The 17065-nt window shown below is 55.0% G+C and overlaps 3 protein-coding genes and 2 long non-coding RNA genes across 7 annotated transcripts; 2 read left to right on the forward strand and 3 right to left on the reverse strand.

The window, feature by feature from the left end:
* Window positions 1-640: 640 nt before the first annotated feature.
* Window positions 641-3783, reverse strand: klhl40b (kelch-like family member 40b). The gene is made up of 6 exons (XM_086102592.1): window positions 2599-3783; window positions 2076-2236; window positions 1895-2002; window positions 1301-1486; window positions 1072-1221; window positions 641-778 (listed from the first exon to the last, which is right to left on the reverse strand). Exons 1-6 carry the CDS (start codon window positions 3691-3693, stop codon window positions 667-669), a joined length of 1812 nt encoding a protein of 603 aa, XP_085958718.1. The 5' UTR covers window positions 3694-3783; the 3' UTR covers window positions 641-666.
* Window positions 3784-4368: 585 nt separating this feature from the next.
* On the reverse strand, window positions 4369-9656 carry hhatlb (hedgehog acyltransferase like, b). 3 transcript variants are annotated; one of them, XM_086102593.1, is made up of 12 exons: window positions 9547-9656; window positions 8364-8505; window positions 7880-7947; window positions 7681-7794; window positions 7409-7603; window positions 6988-7197; window positions 6176-6347; window positions 5924-6068; window positions 5817-5852; window positions 5540-5741; window positions 4753-4894; window positions 4369-4663 (listed from the first exon to the last, which is right to left on the reverse strand). In XM_086102593.1, the coding sequence occupies exons 2-12, from the start codon at window positions 8467-8469 to the stop codon at window positions 4434-4436; spliced, it is 1620 nt and encodes a 539-aa protein (XP_085958719.1). In that variant the 5' UTR covers window positions 8470-8505; window positions 9547-9656; the 3' UTR covers window positions 4369-4433. The 3 variants fall into 3 exon arrangements, with proteins under 3 accessions (XP_085958719.1, XP_085958721.1, XP_085958720.1); XM_086102595.1 differs by lacking the exon at window positions 9547-9656 and having other exon boundaries at window positions 8364-8552; XM_086102594.1 differs by lacking the exon at window positions 9547-9656 and having other exon boundaries at window positions 7880-7934; window positions 8364-8528.
* LOC147186653 (uncharacterized) lies at window positions 4850-6354 on the forward strand. Its single transcript, XR_015099067.1, has 3 exons — window positions 4850-4957; window positions 5059-5313; window positions 6170-6354. It is a non-coding gene; the product is annotated as an uncharacterized LOC147186653 (long non-coding RNA).
* A 372-nt stretch (window positions 9657-10028) lies between the features above and the next one.
* Window positions 10029-16727, reverse strand: LOC147186654 (glycine--tRNA ligase-like). Its single transcript, XM_086101755.1, has 17 exons — window positions 16587-16727; window positions 15955-16056; window positions 15787-15889; window positions 15321-15462; window positions 15170-15258; window positions 14262-14338; window positions 14041-14186; window positions 13538-13687; window positions 13301-13463; window positions 12899-13063; window positions 12721-12829; window positions 12232-12376; window positions 11720-11805; window positions 11535-11644; window positions 11358-11451; window positions 10556-10746; window positions 10029-10325 (listed from the first exon to the last, which is right to left on the reverse strand). Exons 1-17 carry the CDS (start codon window positions 16629-16631, stop codon window positions 10212-10214), a joined length of 2031 nt encoding a protein of 676 aa, XP_085957881.1. The 5' UTR covers window positions 16632-16727; the 3' UTR covers window positions 10029-10211.
* LOC147186655 (uncharacterized) lies at window positions 10653-14764 on the forward strand. The gene is made up of 3 exons (XR_015098976.1): window positions 10653-10799; window positions 10883-10968; window positions 14627-14764. It is a non-coding gene; the product is annotated as an uncharacterized LOC147186655 (long non-coding RNA).
* Window positions 16728-17065: the final 338 nt, after the last annotated feature.

Consider the following 17065-nt stretch of genomic DNA (forward strand, 5'->3'; position numbering starts at 1 on the left):
TGTGGTAAGTGCATTATTTATTTGGGAGGCCACGGGGGAGTTATAATGAAACAAATATGTATCTTGTATTATTTTGTCATTTTTTTGTTCACTTTTGATGGCGCGGACACCCGCAGCGGCTCCTCTTGTTTTATGTTGAGAGGGAAGAAATTTCATCTGTGCTGTACACATACAGCACATTTAATCTAATCAAACCAAAATTGAAGAAAGCCTTTTTATAATCCGTCATGATATAATCCTCGCATATATTCATTTGTTTAATTTGTGAATCTGATCTAATTGAGCATCAATAATTATCAGTTGCTTTATGCCTTCGACATACAGACCTGGACTATTTCTCTGAGTGTTCGATTGCACGTTAAGGCTGATCCACCCGCGATTAGCCCTCAATTCACCTTTGGTACTTTCTGCAACCCTTACAGGAGGAAATATGCTAAATGGAGATTCAACAGACTGTTCCGCCCCCTCCCATATACCGGATTGAGCAGCATGATCATAAAATGTGCTGATAGTAGGACATGACGTCAAGACTCTTCATGTACATACGGCTGCTTGGAAACCAAGTGTGACCTGGACCGGGTATGTACAACTATATCCATTTTTTTGTTTTTAGCCAAGTGGCAGTTAAAAAAAAAAGTGCTTGGTTCTTTTTCTTTATTTCTTTCTTTACATCTTGTCGAGTCGCAGCGTGTTGAGTCGGACCCCCAAAATAGTGGCGCCCGACGCGTACTGAATCTCTCTCAGAATCCCAGTCCACTTGTTCTCGGTCTCATTGTACCTGGAGCAACAAAAGGGAGGAGATTGAATAGTGGTTGCAAATTCAATCATTTCAAATAGACAATCTCATTGAATGCTGATCAAATCTGACTTGTTTACTTGCAAAAACCCCAACTTATTTTCACCCCCAAAATGGATTCAACATTGGAAATTTTCACCCCCAAAATGGATTCAACATTGGAAAATGTACATTTTGTCCATTCCAAAAGGTAGCGAATAAACGGTAGCCCATGCCTATTTTCTTGCCTAATCGCGACTTGTACATGGGCGTTCGGACGTCACTCTGCGGCCTACCTCCAGATGTCGTTCATCTCTTTGGGGACGATGTCCTCGCTGTCCTCCAGCGGCATCATGGCGAAACCTCCCACTGCGAAGAGTGAGCCGCCCAGAGACACTAAATTCAGGGAACTGCGTTCTTGGGGGAAGGGCTCAAAGTCGGACCACCTGCCGAAGGACCACACCAAGCCGTTGACACCCGAGGCCGCGCTCACTGGACCTTTGCGTTTGTATCTCGGGAGCTCACTTGTTGGTGGCGATGTCGTACACCTCCACGGAATCGCTCAGCCCCGCGTCGGTGACTCCGGCCGCCACGTAGATTTTGTTCTGGTGAACGGTCGCGCCGAATAATGAGCGCGCGGTCTTCATGGAAGCCAGTTCCTTCCATTCGAACCTCCTAGCGTCATATGCGTGCATCTTGCTCGAGCATTTCCTTTTCGCATAAAAGAAAATATATTATTTTTGAATTAAACCCCGCCCCCCCCAAAAAAAAGAACATTTCAGGGGGGTTGAATTTTTCAGAAAACAGTCCAGTTTTTTGGAGTGAGGGTGGCAAAAGTCTGATTTCAAAAGTTTCGTTTTCTAGGGTGGAAGGAGTTGTAATTCTGGCCATCTTAAGGTTGTTGTTTTTTTCCCTGAAAACAAGTTTTGCAATCTTGAACAAACAAACAAAAGTTATAGTAGCTACTATATGTTACCATCTGAATTTCCAATTTCATATCCGAACCCTTCTGCCAAATGCGCTCCTAACTGGCACAGGGCCACGAGTCTTTCCAGGCCGCTGCACAGTCAAGTCCAAGCAGGTAACATTTGTGAGCGCGAAAGGTGATGCGGTACTCACTTGTCGTCTCCTTTGCCCCCGATCACATAAAGCGTGTCGTCAGACGAAAGGGTGGCATGTCCGTAGACGGCGTGCGGAAGCGGGTCTGACTGGCCCCATTTGAAAGTTCTACCAACAGAGGAGCATGTGAATGCCTCCCGTCCCATCTGACTCTCCGCTTTCCCGAGGACGAGGCGCTTACTGTCTGTCGTAGACCAGGACCGAGTCCAGCGTGCGCTCCTGCTCCTTCGCTTCCTTCCCCCCAACGACAAAGATGGAGTTCTCGGCCTCCCCGAGCCCGAACAGGAAGCGGGGGGATGGGAGCGGCGGCATGGCCAGCCAGTCGGCGTTGACCGGGTCGTACTGAAGATGAAGTGTCACGAGATTAGCGCGCCGAGTCCGAAAAGGGACTCGCCCTTGGAATTTGCGGCGCCGGCAAAGAATTGCCGCATGAACCGACCGAGCCCGCTGGGTCAGCTGCGTGTGCGCCGGGCTTTAGTCTCGATCTCACAGGATCAGAAAGATTGAAGAGGTTGACCATTCCCGATATGTTTGTCTGAACAGGTATGGGGGGGATCTCCCAAGCCCACAAGGATCATCTTTCGGAGACATCGGATCATCGGGCCTTTGCTGCCTTTGATCTCCAATTCTAGCCGATTATCAGCATGCGAGTGTGTGTGTGTCTGTCGCCCGTCGAGACGTATTCCCACCTGCCGGACCCTCACCTGCAGGAAGTAAGAGCAGAGTGGCTCCTCCTCGTTGTGCTCGTCGACGAACAAGCCTCCGGCCACAAAGATCTGGTTCTCCTTGGTGACCAGGCTGATGTGGTTCTTGGGAACCTGCGCGGAGACGGCCGCCACGAAGCAGTCGTTGCCCGCTGGGTCGTAGGCCACCGCCCCCGCGTCGCCGACCATCAGGATCAGCTCGCGGACGAACATCCCGAAGCGCATGTTGTCGTTGAGGATCCCGGGGAGGAGATTTTGCCGCTCCCCCTCGCCGTCTTCCTTCCGCCCCTCGGCGTCGACTCGAGGCATTTTCCCCGCCCGAGCGTCCCTGACCAGCCGGAGCTTCTCTCGCAGCTCGGGGCCGTCGGAGAGGAGTTTGTTCTTCTCCACCTTGTCCCTCCAGTAGTCCTCGCTCAACAGACGCAAGCGAACGCAGTCCAGCAAGCCGGGCAGGTCCTTCTCCCGTTGGCCCGGGTCCCGCGCCACCCACGTCATCAAGGCCTCGAACACGGCTTCCTCGGAGTCCACGTCCAGGGCGTCCTCGGCCAGGATGGCGGCCAGCTCGCCGGGCCGCAGGCCGAGGAACTCCTCGTCCCGGGAGACGAGCCGGAAGCGCTCGCAGGCGAAGTTGCGGGCCGAGACGGCCAACCTGGGGCAGTCCAGCATCAAGCCGAGTCTGAAGACCGCCAGGCAGTTGCTGAGGCTCAGACGCTTTTGGAGGAAGGACACGCAGACCGTGAAAACAGACGGGATCTGGTAAACGTTGGCCACGGCAAAGATGTCCTGGACGTTGTGCTCGGTCACGTCGATCCTGGAGGTGTACAGGTACTCGAGGATCAGCCCCATCACCCCCGGCTCGACGTCCTCCACGACCACCTCGCGTTTTTTGCTTTCGTCCAGGTCAGACAAAAAGAGAGTGCGGAAGTAGGAACTGCAGGCGCACAGGACCAAGCGGTGGCACGGGAACTCCTTGCCCTTGATTTTCAGAACACAATCCACCAGCTTGTCGTTCTCCAGGAGGTCGCGCAGGCCGTCCTGCAGAAGCGTCTGCTGGTACACCCGGGGCTCGTCCGCGGGGTTCACCGCAAGAGCCATTCTTGCCGGCCGGCGGCGGGGAGTCTGGGAAGATCCTTACGGGGGTCTTGCGGTCCAACGGCTCCTTCCTCGCCGGCGCCAACTGAAAGCCGTCCGCTCCCGCAGCTGTTCACGCCTTTCGAGTGCGCTCTGACTGGCGGGCCATTTATAGCCGGCGATGGAACATGACCGTGACATGCCCCCACATTCCCCCCTTGCCTCGCACTCACCGCTCTTAGCCAGCTGACATATTGCCCTGAAATAGCCCCCCACCCCTGAGTCATCCCAAACATGACGTGACTTCATTCTCTGAGTATTATGACCCTTTTGTTTTTGGTCATCTGGACCAACTGGACATCTACTGTATATCCTTTTTGGATGATTATATTTTAAAAAGTATGCCAAGTATGCCAAGATCAGAGTATGATTTTGTCTAAAAAGTCATCCTGGACGCCAATGAAAGAAAACACATTATTTTTATGTTTGATTTTAATCACAATTTCTGAAACAAATCGTCCAAATCATCCTCCTTTTTTTTTTTGACAGAAAGAGTTCATTCCCCCACCCCCTTTCTGGTAAGTCTGACTTTTTTTCCCCCTTTAATCTTATCACTCCAGCTTTCATGTTTTAATCTTCTGACTACAACATTCATTTGATGGAAGTCTGACTTTTTGGGCTTAAAAACAAACTTTCATCTTCTTGTACTTGATTTATTTCCATGACCGACGTTTCAGAAAATCAAGACCGCAAGCGTGAATCCTCTACTCCGCTTTTTGCTTGCCGTCATCGGCGACTGGCTGGGCGACGGCCGGCGCGGCGGTCCCCGAGTCTGCCGGAGGGGAGGTCGAGGCTCCCGCCGGCGCTCCGTCCGACGTGGCGGGAGGAAGCGGATCGGGGTCGTCGGTGAGGGCCCGTCTCCTTTCCCTCTCCTTAATCACTTGAATCAGGCAGTAGGTCACAAACATGACGACCGCCGTGGTTATCGGGAAACCTGGCCAGACGGAAGACGGCTACACATCTTGAAAATACTTCCGCTGCGTCATTCGAACCGCCAACTCCGAATCCGGCCGAACACCTCACCTTTGAGCAGCAGGCGCTTGGCCAGCAACTTGGCAAAGTCCAAACTGTTGAGAAGCAGTGTGTTGTACAACACGATACTCCAGAAGTTGAAGATGCAGACGATGGCTCGAATCCGGCGCGACATTGCCTCGGACATCGCATGCTTGACAGACACAAAGAAGGAAAAGAAACATCACACTTCCCATCGAGCCAGCCGTGGGAAAACGTCAGTGGCAAGTCTTTGCTTATCTCAAAAGTCAAAAAGTGCATCCGTTTTTTTAGTGCTCATCCGAGGTTGCGGGGGGGGGGGGGGGGCAACGGCTACAGCGGGGAAGCCCGGACTTCCCCCCTCCCAGCCGCTTCTTCCCTCTACCCGGCTGCTTCCCGGCAAGGCGTTCCCAGGCCAGCCGGGAGACATCGTCGTCTCCTGCTGGTGGGACGTGCCCGGAACACCTCACCGAGAAGGCATCCTCATCAGATGCCCGAGCCGCCTCATCTGGCTCCTCTCGACGTGGAGGAGAAACGGCTCGACTGGGAGCGCCTCCCGGACGCGCGAGCTTCTCACCTTCTCTACGCTCATAGGTGAGAGTGGGAACGTGGATCCGACCGGTAAATAGAAAGCGCTTGGCCTTTTGGCTCGGCTCCTTCTTCAACGCGACAGAGCGATACAACATCCGCCGGTCAAAAGGTCATCCGAAAAATCAAGAGGTGAAGTACGGTGAAGCGCATCCACGACTTGCAAGTTCCCTTCGAAACGGTGGCCCCCGGCGAGGCCAGGATTCCCCCGGCGCGGAACGGACACACGAACCTCGAAAGACGCGAAGGGCTCCATGGAGAAGAACTTGGCGGCCCACAGCTCGCAGTTGAGGCCGAAGCAGTTGAAGAAGGCCCAGACCAGGACCGGCTTGCTCGGTCCCAGCCACAGGACGGTGACGGCGTAGGTGCACAGCGTGGCCAGCAGCTCCGCCAGCACGTCGTCGTGCTTGCCGCCCAGCCGATCGTACACGTACCTTTTTGAGGGGAAAAGCACAACGGGATTGGAGCGCCGCTTCGCGGCGCGCTCGGATTCCGGCGGGGCCGCTCACTTGCACAACCAGTCGTTGATGCCTCGGTCAAAGTGTCTGGGCGAAGCAAACTTGGAGTGAGTGATCGGCGAAGAGCGCCCGGCGCCGACGGAAATGCACTCGCTCACGTTTCGGCAAAGACGTAGAGCGCCGTGATGCATTTGGGCGGCTTGGGCGGGTCCAAGTGGTCGAGCCTGGACACTGTGTTGATCACGCCGAACATGACGGCGGCTTTGGCCCAGTCGTACACCAGATTGAAATAGGCCACGCCGACTGCAAGCAAACGTGTTGGATTCTCATTCTCGATGGGATTTCTTTTTGGGGGGGGGGGCATTGATTCATTGATGTATATATCTATATTTTTTCCCGGATAGACGGACCCAAGGCCCAGTCGGAGAGGTGCCTGAGAAGCTTCAAGTCGCCAGGAATGGTGAGCACGTAGAGGAAGTGGAAAAGGATGTCCACGGCCAGGATGAGAGCCAGGTGGGTCACGGCCTGCACGTTGATGTCCCACATCTCCCGCGCCTTCCTGCTCAGGTCCGACTTATTGGCCTGCAGGGGGCAGCGCACGCAAAGCTCCTGTGCCAGACTCTTAAGGGCAGTTTGGAAATCTCGTCGCGTTTGCAGGTCTCTCTCTCCGTCTTTGGCTCTCTCCACTAGCGTCTTGTTTTGCTTACGTGACTCATGGAGCGACGCGAGGCCCCGTCTGATTTCGTTGGCCGTGCGCGGCCTTCGTTTTGGCGCGCTTGAGCAGGAATGCGATCGCTAATACTCAAAATGAAAAAACTTTTGACAAGTTAAAAACGGACTTAATGACATTTAGCTTCAACAAGATGGACTTTTTTCCCTTCTTTTAGAAGTTGGAGTTAAGCGACTTAATTTCTTTTTCGCTTAGAAATATCTTTTCAAGATGATTCGGGGGTGGGGTTGTTTGTTTTTTATCCTTGAAAATACCAATTCCTTTTTGGGATTAAAAAAAAAAAGGAAAGTAAAAAGGCTTGCGGTGAGATTAGGAGCTTTCGAAATTGAACCCTGGTCCTTGCTAATGTTGTCTGCGGCCATCATCGTGCGCGGCGCGCGCAGCCGTCGAGCCCCGCAGAGTCGGAAATAGCCCCGCGTGCGTCGGTTGGGGAGGTGCGAGCAAGCGACGCGGCTCAGGTTCCTTGCGCCCGTCGACGCTTGAGAAACAGACCTGCGCGTAGAACTTGTCAAAGGTCATGATGGGCCCAAAGTAGAAGAACGGCAGGTAGAAGTTGTACTTGAGCAGCTCCAGGATGCTGTAGTTGCCGTCCTCGCGCTCGCAGTTCTCCAGGGCGAAGCTGATGCATCGCATGATGGTGAAGCCGCAACCGCCGTAGAAGAGAATGCGGCGCAGGTCAAAGTCGCCCGCCACCAAGTCGGCCTGGACACATCATTTTTCAAAGTGCGCCGCGGGGCTCCCGAGAACGACCGTGGTCTCGATGTACAAAAAATAATAATAATAAATCCCACACGCAATTGGATCGGGGGGGAAAAAAAGCGAAATGTGTTTTTCTTTCGAGGTTGCCGCCAAACGCAGCCGCGGCCTTGAAGAGCGTTGCCTCGAACGCGGCGGACCTCGCCGGCCGGCGTACCTGCCAGGACACGAAGGGCTCGCACTTGAACGTGGCCAGCGTGCAAAAGCCGGCGAGCAAGCACAGCCGGCGGATCTTGACCAGCGAGATGCTGTAGAGCAGAACGCAGTGGGACAGGAGCAGGGTGACGTAGGTCCAGCCCATGCTGGTCCACACCGCCGCCAGCCCGTACGCCATGGACGCCAGGGACCGGTGCTGTGGAGCAACGGGGCAGGGGGTCATTCCACGCCGGGCCCCCTCGGCCCCGCGCGCGCTGCCTTCCGCCCCGCCACCTGAGGAGCCAGCATGGAGCAGAGCTTGGCGAACAGCACGTGGCCGCACAGAGCGAAGGCGATGTGAGCCCGCAAGGTCCAGATCCACATGGCCCATTCCTCGTCCGCCGTGTCCTGGGAGGGCGGACCACCCCAAATGCCAGGTAGGCAAAAGCTTCCCTTCTCTTTCGCTTTCGCCAAGGCCGCCGCCGCCGCTTACCATTTTCCGGCCCAAGTAGTGCCAGCCTGGCTTCACGCTGGACTTGAAGGCTTTCCTGTCGACGTTGGCTGGGACGGAACAAGAAAAAGAAAAAGAAACCCAGGGCAAATACGAACCGTGAAGGAATAGTCAAATGCTTGAGCAAGGGCTCTTATCGGTTTTACCGAGGGCAACCGAAAAAGTGGTCAGGAAAAAAAATGAATGAATGCCATGAAAACATGCTCAGGATTAAGAACACGATGAAGATTCCAATTATTTTACAAATTCAATTTCACACATTGTCAATCCAAATCGGTAACACTCTTTCAAAGTGAGGGTGCAGTCGCTACGAGAGCATCGGTGCTGCGTCGACACATTTGGATTTGCGACTCGTGAATCAAAAACGCTTCCACCATCGCTGCATCCAGAATAGAAGACGGGATCGACCGCGATCATGCTTTCACTTGAGCGGGGCGATACGGCGGCCGCGTCGAGTAATACTCACACGCGGACGCCTCAAAGATCCGGCGGGTGGACCACAACAGGGCCGAGGCCAGCGCGGCGTTGTAGAAGTACAGCTCGTATTTGGGAAGCGCCGCTTTGATCGCCATGACGACGGAATGACGCTCACGCGCACCCACCAGGACCTCCGGCAAAACGACACCCAAAAAAAAAGAAAAAAAGCTCCTAAGCACACATGCGCATTGAAACGGCCTCAAACGGGTTTAACCTGTGTCAATGACGCCAGACCTCGGGCCATTCGTGGCGCGGCGCGCTTCTTGTTTGGAAATGCATCCGGACACGCCCGCCCTCTTTAAGCAAAGTTTCATCGAGTGCGGCGCAGAGGACGCCGGCGGGTGTCCCGATACTTTTGTCCACCGTGGCATTTTGCCGTCGCCGCGCAGCACGCGGGAGTTCCGTCCGCCGTTTCCGAATATTTTGACGCACGGCCGGCGAAACGCGCAAACGAGCAACGTCGCATATCAATTGGATTTCGGTCACACGTGAGCGTGATGAGCCGGGGACGTTTTTGATCCGAGTCTGGCATCGGAATTTGCCCGGGCGGACCCAACGCTTGGCGCTTTCTGTGCTCCGCGCTCAGTGCGGGACGCGCGCAAGGTGCCGGCTTGTCACCCTTTAAATAGGCCCACCGACCGGGTGCGCGTCACAGTCCGGTTATTTCGGAGGGCGCCCAGAGTTTTCCGTTCACGAGCGACGGGTTGAATCCTGCCGGTACCCATCGATGACAATGGCGAGGCGACCGCTTTCTTTGTTGATTTGCCAAATTCCATTTGAGGTGCGCAATGAAGCCGTACCGCTCTGCTTCGAGCCATCGCAGCTGCTGCGCTTCAGGCACTTGACCTTTATTTTGGAAGGCCACTCTCGCCAACTCCATCCAAAAGCGAGCGCCAGCCACTCGCTTTGCTTTTTCTTTCACCTGAGCCGCCGACCAAGGCAAGGAGAGTGGCCTTTGCTTGCGCTCCTTAGACTTGAGGAAAGTCCAGCCGCCAGCTGCTTCCGAGCACACGCGCAACTCTCCGTCACTAAGCCCGACTTTGAAGACAATCAAAGTCTCGCAGGGCGGAATGGAAATGAAGGTGTTTGAGTCCCACGCGTGCCTCGAAATAGCTCCGCGGCCGGTCACGCGCCGCGCTCTGTCCTCGGCAAACACCTGTTGTCGCACTGACCTTGAACTGAGCGGAGGTCGCTTCAACAAAACCTGCCAATTTTTCCAAAGGCTCCAAAATATTCAAGGGAGACCAAAGGTGCCCGCGGACTCCCTGCCGGCGCTCGCAAAGGCGCCTAGCCGGACTTGTATACTGTTGCTGACAAAGAGGGGCGGGGCCACAAAGGCTGGGTGGGCGGGACTCGATGCCCTCCCCGGGGACGTGAGCGAGGTGTCCAAGTCCTCTCCAAACATTGCGCCGAAATAAATGGCGCTCGGAGACGAATGCAAATGCCCCCGAGGCCTCTCGGCGGCGACGGCGCAAATAAGGCCAAGCCGATCAAACTGCTCTTGGGGACGACGAGTCGGCGTGCGACCGTTTGAGAATAGAATGGCGATGCAATGAAATCTCGGATCAAAAAGCTTTGCATTCCGCACACGGCCACACAACAACACACAATGGGGTAAAAATAGATGGGCAACTCCAAAAGAGGACACGGTGGGGAGAACCAGAATTCCTTTATTAGAAAACAGGAGAATCGCTCAGTCTGGTGTCGCGTGACTCGAGCTGCACCCTTGTTGGAGAGCGGCGGCTCCCCATGACTTTCCGTTGTCTTGCGGCCCTTGCGACGACTTCTTCTGGCTTCCTTTTTTTTTTTTTCTCGGCAGATGAGCGCACACTGCCCGTCACTCCTTCCTGCCGGTCTCCTGCCCTTCAAAGAGGGGGTACTGGAGCTCCATCTGAGACCACGTGCGCTCGCCGTTGGCCAGGGACCAGATCAGCCCAGGCAAAGCGTCCACCTGCACCACCACCGGGTTCCTCATTTGTACAACATGCAGGATATAACCCCCCCCAAAAAAAACAACCGAAGCCAGTCGATTCAAATTAACTCGGATTTGAAAAAGGCCACCTTGTTCCGACCTCGGTGTCGTGGGCGCAAATGGCGTCAAGTCATTGAACGGCGGCGCCGGCATTTACGCCCGATCGCGGTGTGGCGCGGCGCGTCGCGGCGCGTCGCGGCGGGACGTACCTCGACGCGGATCTGCCTCATGGAGTCTCGGTCCCTCAGGGTGGCGGTGCGCGGCGTCTTGTTGACGGTGTCGAAGTCAACGGTGACGCCGAAGGCCACGCCGATTTCGTCGGAGCGGGCGTAGCGCCTGCCGATGGACCCCGACGACTCGTCCACCTTGTGGGACACGCCCTTTCGGGTCAGGGCCTCGGCTGAGGAGGACCAACAGCAAAACCGTGGGTTCGCTCCGATGGAACGGCGCGAGGTGAGGAGACTTGGAAGGCACTGTGTGCTGACTGCCGCCTGGTGGCGCGGGCCTGACTTTTGTGTCTTTTTGGGGTATTTTAGGTCACAAAATTCCCTGCGCAACATTTCAGGTCCATCCTTGATCTTGGGATCACGGTCTCATTTCATTCAAAATGCCATGGAAAAAGGTAAGATTCATTCATTCATGCTCTTTTTGTTTCTTCAAATATAATTTCAAATCTGACACTTTTTTTTTTTTTTGCTGATTTTGTTGAGGTCAATTTATGATACATGATATCATCTCAGCCTTATTGTATTTAGAATGTTTGTATTAGCTTGTTTTTTTAAACAAATATATTTACCTGATTCTTTGGGATAATACTTGAATATTTTATTTGAATTGTCGGTCTTCATTTTTATTCCAATGATGACAAAATAGATCCAAATTTTTAACTAACTTGATGGAATTTATGCATGGTAAAGGCTTCATCAGCTTTGCTTGAATCGACCTGATTTCAATTTGTCACTCGTGACAACCGGAGACGCACGCGTGCGTGCGAAAAAGCGGACAACTCACAGAGTTGTTGGACAAAAGGTGTGAAGTCTTGGTTTTGGCTCAGAGGAAGGATGCAGCATTTGTATGGGGACACGGTGGCCGGAAAACTGAAATACTGCAAAGCAAATCGGTCACGCTGAATCCAAACAAGCAATCGATGGAGAGGAACCCCCCCCCCCCCCTGCTCGTGGTCCTTACCGTCCTCTGTTCATCTCCCTGCCGCGTGTGGAAGCAGTGCTCAAAGATGCAGTACATGATTCTGCCGATGCCGAAGGACGGCTCGATGACGTTGGGGACGATCTCCTCAACTGCGGGCAAAGCGGCATTGAGAGCGGAACGCTGCCACGGGAAATCCGAATTGAGGCTTTTTTTTTTTAACCGACCGTGTAACGTTTTCTGGAATCTCCTGACGGTGACCATGTCTTTGGAAAGCTTGAAGGTTTTGCCCTCCGTTGACACGCTGAATTCTCTGCATGAAGTGGATAGCAGAAGACAACAACCCCCCTTTTTTTTTTCCTTTCAAAACTTTGGGAGCATCTGTCCAACTTGACTGGAAAAACAACACAATCAAGGCGAAGGAGAACAAAAGTGCGATCGTGTGCGCACAGCCCAACTAGCCAATTGAAAGTCATGTTAATGGGGGGTCGGCTCGCATCACGTGCCACCTCCGAAGTCCAGATGTTCTCGGGGGGGCAGGGGCTTCTCGGGATGGCTTTGTGACAAAAGCGCAAAGGTTGTGCGCTGCCGGATGCTGTGCGGACGCTCGCGTCACCGTGAGTGGCATGGCTTGATTCTGAATACGCACGCCTCTTTGCCACTGTGGGTGTGCACGTTGTTTTTTTTCCACCGGCTCCGCGCAGACCTGACAGCGTTGGGCTGAAGAAAGAGCAATTACCCGCTTTCGTTGAGACGCTTCTCCCCGTCGCCGATGAAGCATTCGTCGCACGCGTCCAGGTAGTCGAAGATCAGCTTGGCGTCCTTTTTGTACGCCGCTCCGATGGCGCCCCTGTTGGGCTCGAACTTCACGACGTTGACCACCTTGTGTGGACGAGTCAAGGAAAAAGCACAGCACGCTGCCGAGGGAAGACGGCGTTTCACCAAAGGCCGCGCTCCCTCTGAGGCTGCGGCCTCCCAATTCCAAATGAGCAACTGCATGCATCGCATTAGTTTTTCTCTCTCTCTTTACAAGGTCCGAGGGACACGATTCGCCGCTGCGTCCGAATTCTGTCACGAACCAACCACGGATGACAGAAAAGGTCGAGCTCCGCATCTGCTCGCGGCGGATTGCAAGAAGGCGTCGGACTCTTGGAAGACGCGCAAAGGAGCTCATGTTGTTTTGCCCGCATGGGGTCACGACTGGCCGAAAGGCCGAGTTCCCGGGATATGGCTTCTTTCAGCGGCTTCTCGGCCACCAGGGGCACCTTGGTGGCACGGGCGTGACACTTCAGGTCGTAACAGGAGCGGTCGGCGCAGCCCACGATCTCGATCCAACCCTGAAGGAGGACGCGGCGTGCTGAAAGAGCGGCCGTCGGGGTTGGGAGCGGGCGGCGACGGCGACTCACGTAGGAGGTTTTGGCCTCGGCGTCCCAGCAGTCGCAGGCGTAGTGGGCCATCTCGTTCTCCATGTGCTGGCGGAAGCGCACTTTGTCCTTGCGCAGACCCACTTTGAGCAGGTACAAGTAGATCCTGCCGATGAAGTAGCCCAGCACGGAGTTGTCGATGATGCCCTGCGTGGGGAGAAGGCCGCGTTTGAAGGCGAGCAAAGCTAAAACGGAGGCGGGGCCTGCCGCGCGACTTCAGAGAGCTCGCTCGCTCGAGTGTCTGCTCTTCTCGCCGGCTTGGGAAAAAAAAAAAAAAGGAGAAATTGCTGAAAAGCGTTCCCCCCCTCCCCCGACAATGACTCTCCTTTGCCACAAGCGGGGCCATCGGGGTCGGTAAGGCCCGAGAGTTTGACGTTCCCCCACCTGCTCCACGGCGTCTCCGAGCCTCATGGTGTGCGCGGACTGGCCGCTGGTCTGAGCCCCGGAGGAGTACAGCAGGATGTCCAGGTCGGCCACGTTGGAGAACTTGGGGTGCACCTTCTCGCCGGGGTCCACAAAGTGCTCGATCTCGGCCATGGTGAACTCTCTGCAATGTTTGGGCAAGTTTAACGGCCACGAAGCCCAATTGAAGGCGAAAGGGAGCGCGTGCCGTCTTCGCACCTGACGCGGATGAGGCCGGAGCGAGGCGAGATCTCGTTTCGGAAGGAGTTGCCGATCTGGGCAGCGCCGAAGGGCAGTTTTCCCTGGTTGAACTCCAGCAGTCGCTTGAAGTTGAGGAACATGCCCTGAGCCGTTTCCGGCCTCAGATAGCTGCGCACACATTTGCAGAGTCATCGACAGTCAGTTGCGGCCTCGCGTTGGGGGAGCCGAGCCGGGATTCAACCTATTTGGGGACTCAAAGTCACCGCTGTGAGAGCTATTGCTACCGAGTAGGAATCACGGTGGCAAGCGCAAATTGTCGTAGAGTGGTGGTGGCGGGATTCGGACCACTCGAGCCAAGGGCTGGAACCGTAGCGATAGCAGCGATAGTCGCCGCCGTATTGGGATTTGGCGCCCAGGTCACGAGGAGTACGCCAAGTGCAATTGCTGCTCGTCAACTGAGCGGCGGTGGCCGGATAGCAGTCGCGTTGCGACTCCGACTGTCGTAAGAGCGGCGGTCGTACCCGGGGGTGTTGCCTCCTGGCCCGATGGAGGTCTGGAACATGAGGTTGAAGGAGATGGGAGGGGTCAGCTCGTTCCCCGCCGAGGGAGACTTGACCTTGTACTTGACAAAGAGTTGGCCCAACTCCTGCCGGGTGTAGTTGTCCATCTGGCGCACAAGGGGGCGGGGCGGGGACAGGGTCGGCACGCTGTCGCCTTCGCCATCTGACGCGCGCAAACCCACCTGAGTGATCACGTCCTCCATCTCCGCCGCTTCCTCGGGGGAGCACGTCCCGTCGGACATCGCTTTCTTCAGGTGGGCTGCGGACAGCGACCATCCGGTCAGATTCGACGCACGCTCTTCAAAGAATGCGGCATTTGCCGAGGAGGACGAGGTCTGATTTACGTCGTGCTTCTGAATGCGACGGTTCAACTGGCCCGCGAACGCAAGTGGCACTTTTTTTTTTGTAGAGGATGTTCTCAACGGGTTTGTTAAAAACTTGGGTTTTCATCAACATTCAAACAAGAAAATACCTGAAAGATAACTCATATAGTTCATGGATTATGGACTTTGTGTTGTTATCTTTTTTTCTTTTTTTTCTTCAATAGGGAAGATGAGCTTGGATGCCGGAGGGCGATGACGTCGCATGCTTCTCTGAATCGGCCGGGGGAGATGGAAGGTTCAAGTTCCATCGTATTCCCCAAGGCGACGCCCGACGGCTGCAAGAGACGTCCAACAATCCAAGCGGGTACGGTAGCCTCCATTTGACCGATTCGATCCGCGTTACTGTTTTGATGACGACGAGTTGAAAGAGATCGGGATTTTTCAAAATGTGCGCTTTGAGCGGCCAGTCGCTCAAGCAAAGAACTCCCGAGTCATTGTCAGACCAGAACAACAAAAGGCCCCCATTTGACCGATTGCGCAGCGGTTTGCTTGGAAGGAACAAAAGTTCTTTGTGAAATCAAGCGGCTGGCTAAAGAAGTCAAACGGTCTTCAAATGATGGCGGCGCACCAGAAAGACAAGAGAGACCTCAGAGGAATGTGAATTGTAGCCCCGCCTGTCATCCAGATGTGTGACAGACAGGCAAAAACCTAGGGCCGGGTGCTTGATGTAAAATAAGGGGGGAGGAGGGGGGTGACGACATCATCACCTTTGAGGAGGTGATCGGCGCGAAAGCATTCTCCCGTCTTGGTGTCCTTCACCATGTAATCAGCAAACTTGTCCACGTGGCCCGATGTCCTGATTGAGAAAACATTATTTATTTTTTTGGAAGTAGGGGGTGGCGGGTGTGCTGCACTCACTTGAGGACGGGCTCGGGGGTGAGCATGGTGCAGTCGATCTCCAGGATCTGCTCCTCCTGGATGAAGTGCTGCCTCCACACCTGCAAGATGTTGTTCTTCAGGGCGCAGCCCACCGGCCCAAAGTCGTACAGGCCGCTCACACCTGAAACAAGACGGCAAGATGGTAGGTCGGTTATTATTATCATTCATCACCGTATGGATAGATTAGACTTGACATCTGATCAAATCGGCCGATACGCCATCATGGCAAAATGGCCGGCCCCAAACATCCGGATGGCGTAAAGGCGGGCCGCCCCGTCCCCGGCAAATCGCAAAACTCCACCTAGAATTGACAGCCAATCAAATGCCAAATATTCTTCGAAAAACACGGCTGAACGCTGAGCCCCAAGAAACGGGAAGTGGCCCGCTCTCACCCAGAAGGCAAGAGGCCCGTCGGAGGGCTCGCTCTGAAATGCTTTGCGCCTACCTCCGTAGATGGCGAAAGACTGATCGTAGAAGAACCTCCTCTTGAGCGTGTCGTCCAGCTTGAGCCTGTCAACGACCTCCTCTTGAGGCCGCAAGGACAGCTCCTGCAAGCGCACCGGCGGAGGGTAGCGATAGGAAGCCCAAGCGAGAGCCGGCCGCAAAGTTGTACCTTCAGTTCCAGAGTTCTCTTGCGGGCTTTCAGCTCGGCGACAGCCCGGTTCGCCTCCGGCTCGGGGGCTCCTTGCGCCTTCAGCTGGGCCACCAAGTCGCCCTGAAGGCGACACCCCGACCTTAGAAATGACTCTGGCGGAAAAGGAGACATGGCATGCCCCCCCCCCCCCTCCCCCAAATGAAAGGGGCTCGCAGCGGACTTGTAGAAGAGGTGACATTGGCTTCTTTCGGCCCAGCGCCCGTTTCCAAAACATAAGCTTCTGCGAATGGCTGAATGGGAGCCGCTGACTTGGGAAGCTTTGGAGCTCGTCACTTTTGGAACTTGGGTCCGCCGACCTGACTCGCGTCGCTTTCAAAGGTGGGCAAGTTGAGGCAAGGCAGGCAGCTTGATGAGAAGAGCACACGTCGTTCACAAGACCACTTGGATGTGCTTCGCGCAAGCAAGCGCTGCGGCTTTGAAAGCACAATTATTTCCTGCGCAATGACTATGTTGACATGCCCATCTGCGCAAAGCACGACAACGATGCAAGGACTCGCAGCCCTGGGCTTACCTCCAAAAAAAGCTATCTATCACCATGGAATATGTCCACAGAAAGGTCCAAGGAGCCACGGCCTGAGCTGGGAACTCACCTGCTGGCGCACCGCCTCCCGCAAAGGTGCCAAAGCCGCTTCCATGTTGCCACGACACAGAGCGCCGAGTCAAGCCGCTTGCCACTTTGCGCTCTCCCCTGCTACCCCCCAGCCGTATGGATGTTTTCGGCTCGCTGCCGGCTTGTCCCTCCCCGTCTGGCTCCCCCGCCCCCCTTTCTGAAACCGAGGCTTGGAGTTGCATCAGCCAAAGCGGGCTCCATACGCACCGGCCCGTTTGGAAGAATGTGCCCCGGTGACCTGCTGGCGGGGCCCCGCCCGAGCGCTTTGCACAAATTGGCGTTCTGAACAGGACGCAGGAATCGGACATTTTCCACGGATTAAATTCAAACCGTAATTGTCGCAAAATTTGTCTTGGGCCATTCGTTTCAGACCAAAGTTTTCAGAGTATGTCTCGGTATCGCCGTACGACACGACCGAAGGCCGAAAGCCCGTTTGGGAGTAGTTTCGTCCTCGCTACC

The sequence above is a fragment of the Hippocampus guttulatus genome, chromosome 21 (genome assembly GCF_054856545.1).
Source record: "Hippocampus guttulatus isolate MCC_2025c chromosome 21, RoL_Hgut_1.0, whole genome shotgun sequence".
Taxonomy (NCBI): domain Eukaryota; kingdom Metazoa; phylum Chordata; class Actinopteri; order Syngnathiformes; family Syngnathidae; genus Hippocampus; species Hippocampus guttulatus.